At 35.2% G+C, this 14,565-nt stretch overlaps 1 protein-coding gene across 1 annotated transcript in view; it reads right to left on the bottom strand.

The window, feature by feature from the left end:
- The window catches only part of tbcd (tubulin folding cofactor D), a 45,917-nt gene that overhangs the window by 14,030 nt on the left and 17,322 nt on the right, over nucleotides 1-14,565 (bottom strand). The window contains exons 14-27 of the mRNA XM_073856918.1: nucleotides 14,293-14,450; nucleotides 6,271-6,328; nucleotides 5,873-5,902; nucleotides 5,692-5,777; nucleotides 5,015-5,095; nucleotides 3,079-3,152; nucleotides 2,876-2,993; nucleotides 2,710-2,770; nucleotides 2,604-2,626; nucleotides 2,486-2,517; nucleotides 2,175-2,237; nucleotides 1,991-2,067; nucleotides 1,824-1,905; nucleotides 1,610-1,728 (exon numbers count right to left, since the gene is read on the bottom strand). Coding sequence (XP_073713019.1) covers nucleotides 1,610-1,728; nucleotides 1,824-1,905; nucleotides 1,991-2,067; nucleotides 2,175-2,237; nucleotides 2,486-2,517; nucleotides 2,604-2,626; nucleotides 2,710-2,770; nucleotides 2,876-2,993; nucleotides 3,079-3,152; nucleotides 5,015-5,095; nucleotides 5,692-5,777; nucleotides 5,873-5,902; nucleotides 6,271-6,328; nucleotides 14,293-14,450 — 1,062 coding nt within the window. The remainder of the gene's footprint in view (nucleotides 1-1,609; nucleotides 1,729-1,823; nucleotides 1,906-1,990; nucleotides 2,068-2,174; nucleotides 2,238-2,485; nucleotides 2,518-2,603; nucleotides 2,627-2,709; nucleotides 2,771-2,875; nucleotides 2,994-3,078; nucleotides 3,153-5,014; nucleotides 5,096-5,691; nucleotides 5,778-5,872; nucleotides 5,903-6,270; nucleotides 6,329-14,292; nucleotides 14,451-14,565) is intronic.

The following is a 14,565-nucleotide window of genomic DNA, read 5'->3' as shown; positions in this document are numbered from 1 at the left end:
GGGGTTTCAAATGATCTTTGTATACTGTAAATACAGTCGTAAACGTACCGTAAACCTACTGTAAACGTTGTAGCCTAAAGCCAGTAGTATAGCAGGGTTCCTACACAATTTTCATTTCAAAATTCCATACTTTTCCAGAATAAAATTTCCAGACTTCCCTACAGATTTTTTTGACCATATTAAACTTGTTCGGATAAATTGTTTTAAAATTTAATTGCTGACAAGTATGTTACATTTTAAACATTTAGTATTGGTGTTTTTGCCTTTTATTAGGATAGGAAATTAGCTAGACAGGAAGTGAGCGGGATGGGGAAAAGTCCATGAGACAGGACTTGAACTCGGGTCTCCCGAAGCACAACAGCACTACATGGCGACGCACTTACCCACAATGCTATCGACAAGTATGTTACACTCCGAGTCAAAACCTCTATGTAGTCTATCATGTTAAATTTGAAAATTGTAGCTACTGATGCTCGAAGTCAATTAACACCAAATCCAGTCAAGTTCAAAGCACAGCATTTTATTAAAACTGCAATGCTAAAACAGTGCAATGTTACTCATATTTGTAATTTTGTTCTTTTAAATAACCGTAAACCCCTACAGAAACAGAAGGGATGTTCATGTAGCCTACAATTAACCAGAACATTTGAAAATAAAGCTAAAGTCAAATGACAATGCTTAATTGGCTGTTAGGTACTTGAAAAGACTGTTTAAACAATAAGCTAATTATAAATATACCATATTTCTAATAAATATAATAGAGTCACGCTCTGTACGTGGACCCCTGAGTACACAAAAAATAGACTATACCAAGAAACCAACTTTAAACCCCAGAGTATGCGAATGGTTGAACATAGAGCCTGGCAAAAATATAGTTTATTTTACTAGTACTTGTACACAGATGTTCGACGCATGCACATTGTAATATAATGCCATGCATCTCCTGGGCTTCTGTGCATGCATGTGCGACCTACAATGTACGCAGGTTTCAAAAATCCGGCGGTTTGCATAGAGTATGCATGCACTTTTCTGATGACGAAAATTGCGTACACCAAAGAAATGGACCATACTTCGGCCTTAAAGTTAAACCAAAAAACCCAACTCTAAAGCCCAGAGTATAGTCTGTTTTTTCACACACACAATGTTTAATGCAAATTATAGTTTATTTGATTCGTACGTGACCTGCGCGACCTATGCGTACAATGTACGCGGGGTTCAAAAATCCGGCAGTGCACGTACAGTATGCGCGCACTCTTCTAATGATGGAAATTGCATATTGCACACAGTACGCGGACCTTTGTACACATAAAAATGGACCATACTTCAGTCTTAAGGTTACAAGCTGTAGTGGCTGAGACTTTGTCAACAACAGCTGTTCCTACATGCCTCATCAGTCACAGCTTAATGGAAAAGTGAATGAGAAATCTCAGAGACAGTTTGCCAAAAAAGCATGTGGGAGACTCTCATACAAAATTAGAGATCAAACTTTCGATAGATACCAAAATTAAGTTCACATCATCAAAAGCGCATGGAATAATGCTCTGACTACTTTCTATAGGTATATACAAACATGAGCTAGTGTTATTCAGAGAGTGTTGAGAGGCGCTACCTGCTGCAGTTTGCCGTGTATCATGAACGGAGGCAGTGAGCCCAGGGCGAGAGCGCAGCCGCAGCGGGTCAGAACCTCAGGACTCTCCAGTGCTAAAAGGTATTGTCCAATCAGCTGTTCTGTACAGCAAAAAATGCACATACATACACCAAAAAGTGAAAATATGACACTGTCAAATCAACCAGAGCACATTTGCAACTAATTTCTCACGTACCTTGCATTTTCTGATCAGCCACCCCTGTCTCAACCTGATAATATTGCAGACACAACGCTGCCAATGCTGAAACTGCAGCATCCTTCCGAAAACACAAACACACAATATAAGCTACTATAAGCCACATTAAGTAGATTCAAGGTAAGATTCGAATAGAGATGAGGTACCTGTATACCCTCTCTGGCCCCACTGGAGAACAGATGAAGGTGCTTTAAGCAGTCGTCTATCAACCACTGCCAACCAGCTTCAAAATGAATCAAAATACACATTAATCATGTCGAAAATCAATTAACATTCAAACCCATCAACCAATCTGCCCTGGAGACATTTGTGATAATGTGGGTGACTTACATATTACTGGATCATCTTTAAAAGGCATCTTAGAGAGAGAGAGCTTTTCAATGAGGAGACAGACTGCAAAGAAAAAAAGACAAATCAGATTGGGTTAAAAATAATGTTTTTAATGCTAAATCGTTTCATATTTTACTTTAGACTTAATATAAAGACATCTAAAGCTGATGTGTTCTGAGTGTGTGTTAAGTATATTACAATAATACTCATTCCCACAGGATCTCTCAATCGTTAAAACAAATTTAGTTTATTACTCCAGCATAAAAGCGTCAAAAGTGCTAAAAATAACTATAAATCATAATTTTATTCACCTGCTGGTCTCATGAGCTCTCCACCAAATCCCCTAGGGTAAAAAGAAGTATAGACAAATTAGCGCCCATGAAATGCTTTGATGTCAATTACTTGGCAGTTTATGAGGCAAGTGCCTACCTGTACTGCTTTCTGTCAGCGAGCTGCAAGTGAATGTACATACGACAGGTTAGTGTCAATAATCTGCCTTTGTTTTACATTTGAAACTAAGACAAACACGAGAGACCTTTTGATGAATGCCCTTAAGGCCTTCAATAGTGTCTGAGGATAGGAAGTCAGTCACCGACCTATAAAAACAAATCAAATGTTTTAGAGAAAATATCATTTTTAGGTCATACCATGATGTGAATACAGGTCTGACAGGGTAACCAAAAAGGGTGACTGGGTGTGACCTATTGTTCTGGATGGCAAGTTCATAGAGGGCATGAGTAATCTCAGCGCAGGCCAGTATCGAGCCGTGACGGGCTTGTAGGTCCATTCCTGTCGTCATTGGCAAGAGCTTGGGTAAAACTGAAACACGAAAAAAGCACGATGGGTCATAGAGCAGAATTACGTGAGATTGTTCATATGCTTAGACATGTGAAGAAGTACTTACCGCTGCTGGCCATGTATTCAGGGGCACAGACTGTTAAATTGTGCAATGCTTTAGCGGCTAGCTCTCTGATCACCCTGATAAATTAAAATAAAGCATCAGGTAAATGCCACAAATGTACAAATTTTATAGAAAACAACACACAAATGTCAATGTTCCTGTAGCTCAACTGGTAGAGCATTGTGTTATAATCGCTAGGTTCGATCCCAGAAAACACACATATTGATAAAAAACGTTGTACATTGTAATGCACTGTGTCGCTTTGGTTTAGGGCAGCAAGTAACAATAATTTTCATAATCGATTAATTGGTCGATTATTTTTTGATGAATCGACTAATCGGACAAAAACCTAAATATTTACTTAATTTATTACAGATAAATAAGACACTAAATTAGGATATTCATGTGTAGATGTGTACTTTTCAAAGTGAAAAAGCCACACACTACTTACAGAGTTTTACTAATATAATCTTTTGCTATTTTAAGCCTTAACCCTTTAACTGACGCAGCCCTTTTTGAGGGGTGGTGAAAAGGTAATGTACACCTTCAAATAAATTTATTTGGTTTAGAAGCTTAATTTTGGTCTTGTTTTATATATATATATTAATAGCAGTTTACATTCATTTGTAATAAATAAAAAAATGCAATATAGTATTATTTTTAATACATAAAATTATCAAAAAACTGAGGTTTGTGTTGGTTTGCGGTGAGTTTTGGTGCATACTCTTGTCATAAATTAATAAATTACAGTTACTGCATTATTATTACTGCTAAAAGGTTTTGAAATATGAAAACTACATTCTTAGACCTTTCTAACGATTTATAGTTTGTCGTGATAGATAAACATTTACATTAAAAATATTGAAGTAAACTATGTAAATAAGTAAATAAGATGTGCAGCTTTTGGGTAGTAAAACGACATCTTTAAATGTCAAAATAACAATAATAAACAAATAATAATAATAATAATAAACATACTGAGTCTACAGGGATGAACTGAGTGCTGGTGAATAAATTAAGCCACAAAATAATAAACTCATTTTAATCTTCAACTTTAGACCTTAATGGGGTGGTTTCCTGGACAGAGATTATATCTGCGCAATGAATGAATACATTATTTATTTTTTCATATTTTATTTTATATTTTAATCTTTCTTAAAGAATTGTTATTTTAGCTGTGAATGTATTGAACTGTGTATGTGTGTATCTTTTGTGTGTGAAATGTTAGATGCACTGTGAAGCACTTTGGTCAGCCATGTGGCTGTTAAAAAAGGTGCTATATAAATGAACTTGAACTTGACTAGCTTAAAATAGGACTAGGCCTCAGTTTAATTAGGAAATATAACTAGTTTTAACAAACATGTCTTACTAAAAACATTACTGGAGTGCATTTTGAGGCAAAACAAAGAGCACTGATGTATTTTAAGATGTGTCAGTGCAAGTTGTTTTCAGTTTGGAGAGCTCTTACATTTATTTTAGTCAAGGACTAGTCTAATCCCTGTCTGGGAAACTGCCCCTATGAGTATTAAAATTATTAATTATTAACAAAATAAATAAGCCATATGATATGACAGTAATATATCCTACAGTGTTGCATTTTTACAGTAACATAAACCTTGAGTTGCCCCGTACTTTAAAACAGATGCTTAGTTTATGGTTCATTACTATTTTATTAAAAACCTTACAACAATTAAACAAATGCAAACTCACTTATATTGAAAGGACGAAATAAAACCTTTATTAACCAGCGTTCTTTTGCTTCCATCATTGTCTAGTGGCGCTGTATAAAGCGGCCACGGATGAGCATGTGATGTCACAAACCAAATAATCGATAATGAAATTAATTGATAACAAAATAATTGATTATTATCGATTAGTTGCTGCAGCCCTACTTTGGTTTAAAGTGTATGACAAGTGTATAAAAATATAAAATTCTTACCCATCCCAGTGATTGACTTTCATAGCCACCAAGTGATCAATTAATGGTTTGGTGTATTCTTCAAAACTAGCAATGTAGACACTGAAAAATAGTTTAGTTTAAGTTTAGTTAATACATATGTTCTATAAGCAATTTAGTTTGTACACAATGTAATACACCTCTTTAGGTAGGACTATTAGGAATACGCAGGCGTTGTTTGCTAATGTACCTTTAGGACACATATGTAAATGAACTCAAACTGCCTGACCTTTTCAAACGTAAAAACTATATGCATTGTAAACAAAGCTTACGTCAACATGGTACATGAAAAACTATCTATTCCAAGTTCGTAAAATTGCTTTCGCCTTTAGGCTGAAAGTTAGCATTAGGTATGGCTCTTTGCTCCCTAAGGCTAGCATTTTTCACATTGCTCTTTCTTTAAGTCAGGATGTCACAGTGAAATGGTGACATTTTTCCGAAGGGTGGGCCCTTCCTAAAGCTGCGGCGGTGTAACCGCTGCTCATTCACCAAAGCATTTAAAGCATTCAAAAAACTGTTCGCAGAATCGGGCTGTACAGTACAAATGATCCACCTGACCCTGTAAAGTACACATGGTGTACTCAAAGGCATAATGGGGAACAATTAAGTATGCCAAAACAGTTGTCAGTCAAACATTATAGCTCCTCTTTGTTTCTCACCTGATAGTCAGGTAGCAGTTATTCAGGTTACCAACCGTGAAGTAGTCAGCCGCTGTGAGAATGTCTATGCCATGGGGGAAAGTGCCCTGTGGAGACAACACATCTCTGAGCATTAGACAACCATGGCAATAAGTGCAGGTGTTTTCATTGGACTTTAACTGTGTATTGAATTTCTTTTTACCTGTCTGCCCACATTCTCTTGGAAAGCAGCCTAAAAACAGAGAACGCAAAACAGATATTATATTTCCTAAAATGCCTTATTGTATGCACTTACAGTAATTGAAATTAAAGCTTAAGTGTGTCATTTATTTAATGTTAAAGTACTTCCTCCTATCCCAAATGTATATGCCCAAACCACCATTTATAGGTTGACTTCCCTTAAATGTGTAAACACAATCAAATCATCATCCCAACGCAGCCACATCGGCACAACCATTGGCAGTTGAGTTTGAGGTGGGACTATCTGCTTGATTGACCAGTGAAAAGTATTCAGGAAACCTGTTTGAAAACATTCAATACGCTACTGACACAGAAATGACACACTTTGGCTTTAAAGACAGTATTATGGGATAAACTCACAGAGGCCGCTTTTCTACAGGTGACGTTCCTGTCAAATAGAGTTGTGATGACCAGCGCACTGTGGAGGTAAAGAAGAGGCCATCAGAAATATAGATGATGAAATATAAGCCAACATACTGAGATCAAGAACATCTATCCATGCATCCATTCATCTATCTGTACATCTATCCATTTATCTATACGTCTTTCTGACTATACATCTGTACATTTATCCAATTATCTAACCGTCTGCCTGTCTGCCTGTCTGCCTGTCTGTCTGTCTGTCTGTCTGTCTGTCTGTCTGTCTGTCTGTCCGTCTGTCCATCCGTCCATCCATCCATCCATCCATCCATCTATCTGTACATCTATCCATTTATCTATTTGTACATCTATCCACCTATCTATCTGTCTATCCATCTATCTACATCTGTATGTCTATCCGTCTGTCTGTCTATCCATCTATCTTTTTGTACATCTATCTATCTATCTATCTGTCTATCTGCACATCTATCCATTCATCTATCCATTTATCCACATCTGTCTGTCTATATCTATTTCTGCCCGTCTATCCATCTATCTATTTGTACATCTATCCATCTATCTATCTGTCTATCCATCTATCTACGTCTGTCTTTCTATCCGTCTGTCTGTCTATCCATCTATCTTTTTATACATCTATCCATCTATCTATTTGTACATCTATCCATCTATCTTTTTGTACATCTATCCATCTATCTATTTGTACATCTATCCATCTATCTATCTGTCTATCCATCTATCTACGCATGTCTGTCTGTCTGTCTGTGTATCCGTCTGTCTGTCTGTCTATCTATCTATCTATCTATCTTTTTGTACATCTATCCATCTATCTTTTTGTACATCTATCCATCTATCTATTTGTACATCTATCCATCTATCTATTTGTACATCTATCCATCTATCTATCTGTCTATCCATCTATCTACGCATGTCTGTCTGTCTGTCTGTCAGTCCGTCCGTCTGTCTATCTATCTATCTTTTTGTACATCTATCCATCTATCTTTTTGTACATCTATCCATCTATCTATTTGTACATCTATACATCTATCTATTTGTACATCTATCCATCTATCTGTCTATCCATCTATCTACGTCTGTCTGTCTATCCGTCTTTCTGTCTATCTATCTATCTTTTTGTACATCTATCTATTTGTACATCTAGCCATCTATCTATTTGTACATCTATCCATTTATCTATCCATTTATCCACATCTGTCTGTCTATATCCATTTCTGCTTGTCTATCCATCTATCTATTTGTACATCTATCCATCTATCTATTTGTACATCTATCCATTTATCTATCCATCTATACGTCTGTCTGTCTATATCCATTTCTGCCCGTCTATCCATTTATACATTTGTACATCTATCCATCTATCTATTTGTACGTCTATCCATCTATCTATTTGTACATCTATCCAAAAATCTATTTGTAAATCTATCCATTTATCTATCCATCTGTCTGACTATCCATCTATACATATCCAATGATCTATCCGTCTGTCTGTCTGTCTGTCTGTCTGTCTATCCATCTATCTATTTGTACATCTATCCATTTATCTATCCACTTATCCACATCTGTCTGTCTATATCTATTTCTGCCCGTCTATCCATCTATCTATTTGTACATCTATCCATTTATCTATCCATCTATCTACGTCTGTCTGTCTATATCCATTTCTGCCCGTCTGTCTGTCTATCCATCTATCTATTTGTACATCTATCCATCTATCTATATCTTTCTGTCTTTCTATCTGACTGTCTGTCTATCCATCTCTATCTATTTGTATGTCTAACCATGTATCTATTTGTAAATCTATCCATTTATCTATCTGTCTCTCTGTCTGACTATCTATACATCTATCCAATTATCTATCCGTCAGTCTGTCTGTCTATCCATCTATCTATTTGTAAATCTATCCATCTATCTATATGTACATCTCCCTATATATATATACTAGGGATGGGAATGAGGACACAAAAACCGAACATGAATTTTAATTTAATAAAAATCAAAAAATATGTAATGTATATGTTTTAATAAAAATATTTATATTATTACCATTACACATAGTATCTATCTATCTATCTATCTATCTATCTATCTATCTATCTATCTATCTATCTATCTATCTATCTATCTATCTATCTATCTATCTATCTATCTATCTATCTATCTATCTATCTATCTATCTATCCATCTATTGTATCCATTATTCATATCCATCCATAAATTGTATATGTTCATCTGTCGGTCTGTCTGTCTATTTATTGTATCTGTCTAAATTTGAAATCTATAAGTCAGTTATATAATTTTCAGACTTCAAATGCATTTCTAATAAATTTTACAGATTTAATAAACTTAGTGCTGCTGTATTGCATACCGTATATCGCATATCACATTATTTAGCAAGTTAATGCATTTTTCTTCAAAATCATGCAGCCTTATCAGATTATAATGCATGTCCTGACATATCACTTACATTGATTTCATTAGTTTTACAGCCTGAGGTGACACACATTCCCTATACCAGTATACAAGCCCCCACCATCCCTCATTATAACACATATTCTTAAAAACAAGTGCTTCCTGCTAATCTATTATTTCAGCACCCCCATCAGCCCGTTTCATTCTGATTTCCCTCTTTTTATTTCTGTGTGAACGTGCCCGCCAGGTATTCCCATCATCACTCACAGCCTGGGAGAATAAACTACACAAACATACACACACACAACCCTACAGGCTTAACACTGCCGCACTAGTTTCGATAAACAACTGTGAGTGGCCTCGAGCAACGTAAAACGGACAGAGACTTGAACGTGCATGCAAAGCTTGCAGAGCTACAGTTATCCGTTTACAATAACATAACAAATTACAACATAGTTGTTAATAATAAAAATATATCTTCTATACATCAAGCAATGATTCAGCCAATCATTTAAATCTTGGTGTACTGTAGCCGACTTAAAACTTTAAGAAATCGAAATCCCAAAATGAATGTTTTGTAATTTGCCTCTTTAAATCATTCTGAATCAATTTGTTTCCTTTGTCAAACTTGAAAAGGCAAATTCTGTACAATTCATTTTTTTCTTCCAGTTAAAGCAAAAGGGGAATGCGACTTTCAGGCTTCATATTGGACACAAAAACATAAAGCTATAAAAATATAAGAAAATTGTGATAAAAGTGGTCATAAAGCAGCTTTGTGTAAGTCCCTTTATTCATCATAATACTGTATATTATTTTAAAAATGTTAATACAACGTCTTTCCAGAACGAAGTAAAAAAAAACAATACCGTAGTTTCAAGCAATGACACAGTTTCTGACAGCGTCAATATGCAAACAGAAGGAACCCTTAACTGGTGATGAAATTAAAACAGGACTCGACAGGCCTAAAGCCTGTGTGCCAAATGGCGACCGAAACCCACGACAACAGGCGAAACCTGGCAGCAGTTTGGGGATAGGGAGGAGGAGGGAAGTTGCGGGGAGGGCGGACAAAGTCGAGGCGCAAAGCAAAGTGCACCGTCAGTTACATGCAGGCCTACACTTGTCCTAAACAGGGAGGGGGGAGACAAGTGCAACATCTTTCAGCTGTCATTCTCGTAATATCATTACGTTTGTATAATGACTGAAGGACTTACTGTTAAACCTGGGAGGTAAAAAAACACTTTCTGCTGATGAAACTATACTTCCTCAAGCTGATTCACCGCTACATCACTAAACACAGCCCAAACAAAAATCTGAATTGACATATTTTGAGTTTTGATAGAGGTGAGAAGCATATCCTGCAGAATCTTGCATTATTCTAACATAATTATTCTAAAGATGAAAAAATAGAAATTATTTCGAATCATGCTAAATTAATTTTTTAAGGTTGACTACTTTGATGACTCAATCCAATAGACACAACAAGTCCAGTTTACAGATATTTCCCAATTCCCACCTTCCGTGCAAATCTATTGGATGCTATCATTTGATTTTATGGTAACACATTAGTAAATGCATTAACTAACAATAAAAAACAATGAACAACATAGTTTTCCACATTTATTAATGTTTAATTTATTAACTTGTTAATGCTACAATTATTACAATACTATTATTACTGGACAATAATGTTGCAATACAATTATTCATGTTAGTTCATGGTGCATTAACTAATGTTAACTATTAAAATGCTTTATTTTATAAAAACATTAGTAAATGATTAAATCTACATGAATTAAGATTAATAAATGCTGTAGAAGTATTGTTCATTGATTGTTCAGTTTAAACAATGCATAACTAATTTTTAACAAATACAACCTTATTGTAAAGTAAAGGGCGATTTAGCGGTGCACCCCTACCTCTAAATATGAGTATGCATGGGCCAGTTACTGGTTTTAAGTTATACCGAGGTTTTAAACGGTCAAGGTTTCAAAGCCACTAAAATGTTCTGTGTTATCGTTTCCAAGGTATGAGCTGTGTTTATACAAAATTCATTAGATCAATAAGTCATATGATTGATTTGATGTTTACATTTAATATACATCACGAAAATATGATATATTTTTAATTTTAATTATAATTTAAAGGCTTTATTTTTACCTAGCATTTGAAAATAACACATTTTAGTGTTGCAATGGCAATACCACAACACCGTGAAACCATGGTATTTTTGCTAATTTTTTTGTTTTCATACCGCCAGAATCTTATACCGGCCCATGCCTAAGTATGTGCAATAATACTACTACTAATATTGTCTGTGCCCTTATGGTAGAAAGTTGGGCTTACAAACTGAGAGTTACCGGTTCGAGCAGGTTGCAAATGAGCAAGGCACCCAAATGCTGCCCGGGCACTGCAGTGATAGCTGCCCAGTGCTCTGTGTGTGTGCGTGGTGACAAATTACAGTGCGTTTGTTCACTACTCACTAGATGGGTTAAATGCAAATGTCACATCAAAGTAAGGGTTACTATACATACTGGTCATTCATCACTTTCACTTTCTTGGCTAGCAACACCACACAAAACCATGATAGCAATACACAAACAAAATGCCATCTATCGTACTATCTATCTATCGTACTATGCAAAAGTCTTAGGCTGCCACCACCACCAGACTTGTTGTTTTAGAAGTTTTAATATCTATCCATGTTTATTTTTCAATCTATTTTATTAAGATACAAACAGAAATACAGAAAATAAAAGATTTAATTTTCAGGACTAAATATCTTCTTTAGGCATCGTCGTTATTTAGTGTGACCTCTTTTGGCACTAAGCAAAAAGTCTAATTTCTTTAAAATGTAAAGAATTTAGGTTTAAGAGACCCTGCAGTTTCCTGCTATTGCTCAGGGGAGTTTATCCTAAAAACTTGACACATGAGTTTACATACATACATACATACATACATACATATACACATTTTCCTACTATTGGACATTGGCTGATGGTTTAAAAACAGCCGATGATCAGGGCAGATTGCATCTTGGCAAACAAAAGAGGCAGAAAAATGCATACTGTGTGATTATTTTGAATTGGGTAACAATGACAACAGAATTGCAGTTTGTACGCTCTGTACCTCTAGGATTTCATGACATAATACTTTTTACCCATTGTTTAAAACTATCGTTATCAGTAAATGTAATTTTATGTAATCGAAAACAGGTAATTTTGTATCGTGTATCCCAATTTATTAATAATCATTTGTTACCATCTATATTTCTATTCGTATATGTAAATAAAAATGATTCAATATTAATATTTTCTGAACACAAAAGCTTTTTTAAAGCCAACATCTAAAAACTCAGTTCTTTACTGACTATCCTCTGAAATAAAAGACATAAGTCTTATAAACACTGTGGATTCGTCTGTATACGTAACTACATTAATATAACTGGCATACATCTGGAATTATTCAAATCTGCTTCCGTTTTCCACCATGTCTTAACCGGTTCTAGCTGCAATTGAAACCAATTTACCTTTCAAATTACCAACCGTTTAGTCATCTTGTAAAGAAAGCACCTTCCTAACCATTACATTTAGGCCTAAAAACATAATTCTTTACCTGCTTCATCATACAGTATTTACAATGGGTTCGTAAGCTAATTGTACAGTACAAAGGCCAGTTTCTGGTTTCTGCTCCTTATACCACACCAACAGCTGTAATGTACGACACATGTGTAGATTAACAGACTACAGCGCACTTTTCAGCAGGGAGAGGTTGTGAGCAGGGAGAGGTGTATAAACTGGTTTTAAGGCAGTAAATAACTCTAGCCGGGTGAACAGGTATGAGAAGAGGCTGTTATGAAAAACGTTTTTAAGAGATTTATAATACAAGAATTAACCTCCTTTATACGGTACTCAAGGTTTTGATAAACAAGAAAAATATGTCCCCATAGAGTGCATAAAAAGAACATGCTGCAGCTCATGATGAAATGATCACGCTTTTAGCAAGGATGAACTTTGAGACAGTAGATAAAGGTCTTCGGAATTTGGCACATATTGCACACGAATAAGTGATGACTAAAAACGAAAACCATTCACAGTATGTGGGCTGCCAGTGTCGCTAATCAAATCCCCCAGTCTAACCTCACTTCAACTGTATTTCATTGGAGAGAGAAAGTGTAACCGTAAGGTCAACAGGACCACCCAAGTTGAGTTGTATTTTTCACCAGTCACTGACTTGAGATCAGCTCTCACTGTAGTTCTGGTGAAGAGCTTATTTTCTACTGGAAAGCTTCCAAGGTTCACATCAAACTTTTATATAAACAGAAGCATACAGGAGTCATTTTTATCCATGGTTGGGAAAAAATACATTTTTCTATAATCATATTTCATTTCGCCATCTAAGCTTTATGTAAATCATCCTTCATAAGAAATATATTGAGTTGGAGTATTTAAAACAACAAAAAGACTCCACTTTGTGTTTTTTTACTGTTAAAAAAGGTGGTAGGGTGTTCTGGGTGGTTGCTAGCTGGCTGCACACTGGCCCAACTCAAAAGTGGCTAATGCTGAGTCTCTAAAACACTGCGGTCTACAAATCTAGTTTTGCAACTTTATCCATCTACCAGGAAAAACAATTTACACATTGAAGTTTTATACTCAGGGTTCAGCTTAGCAATAGTGCACTGCAAAAAATGATTTTCAAGATAAAAAATTATTAGTATTTTTGTCTTGTTTTCAGTAAAAATATCTAAAAATTCTTAAATTAAGATGCTTTTCTTGATGAGCAAAATGACCCAAGAAAATAAATCTAGTTTTTCGACCAAAAATATCAAATTTAAGTGATTTTGTGCATAAAACAAGCAAAAAAAATCTGCCAATGGGGTCAGCAAAAATCTTGAAATTTTTTCTTAAACACCATATTCAAGATTCAAAATTCAAGAAAAATTTGCTTACCCCATTGGCAGATTTTTTTGCTTGGTTTATGCAAAAAATCACTTAAATTTGATATTTTTGGTCTAAAAACTAGACTTATTTTCTAGGGTTGATTTGCTCATCAAGAAAAAGCATCTTTATTTTAGATATTTTTAGATTTTTCTACTAAAAACAAGACAAAAATACTAAGAACGTTTTTTCTTGAAAATAATTTTTTGCAGTGTGATGCTTGCCTCAGTAAACACCACACGGCAAAAAATGATTTTCAAGAAAAAATCTTAAATTAAGATGCTTTTTCTTGATGATCAAAACGACCCAAGAAAATAAGTCTAGTTTTTATACCGAAAATATCACATTTAAGTGATTTTGTGCATAAAACAAGCAAAAAAAAAATCTGCCAATGGGGTAAGCAAAAAAAACTTAAACACTAAATTCGAAAACAATTCAAGAAAAATTGGCTTACCCCATTTTTTGCTGGTTTTATGCACAAAATTACATATTACAAATTAATTTTTATTAATAAAATCTGCTTTGACGGGCACCTCACAGACCATGTGCGGGCACCATTTTGGAGACCACTGATTTAATGGATAGCATAAATTAAATGTATTATGAAAGTTTAGTTGGTGAATTAGTGTTGGGATCTTACCTTGCAATCTGGTTAACATAAGGCTCAAGTTCACTTGGTTCGTAGGCACGAGCGAAAGCCCAGCATACATAACAGGCTGCATCACGGACGTTTGAGCCCAGACTGCAGGCTCCCCTTTTCTCATCAAATGTCAGAGCCTTTACAATCAGCGGCACCACTGTTGGAGTAAAACAAATAAAACATCAGGCAACCAAAAGTCATTCTTTTAAATACACATTTGCATGCTATAACACTAAGTGTGATGATACATTAAAAAGGATATGACACAGAACA

This window comes from Misgurnus anguillicaudatus, chromosome 19, assembly GCF_027580225.2.
Source record: "Misgurnus anguillicaudatus chromosome 19, ASM2758022v2, whole genome shotgun sequence".
NCBI classification, from domain to species: Eukaryota; Metazoa; Chordata; class Actinopteri; order Cypriniformes; family Cobitidae; genus Misgurnus; species Misgurnus anguillicaudatus.
This window is presented reverse-complemented; position numbering and strand designations above follow the sequence as displayed.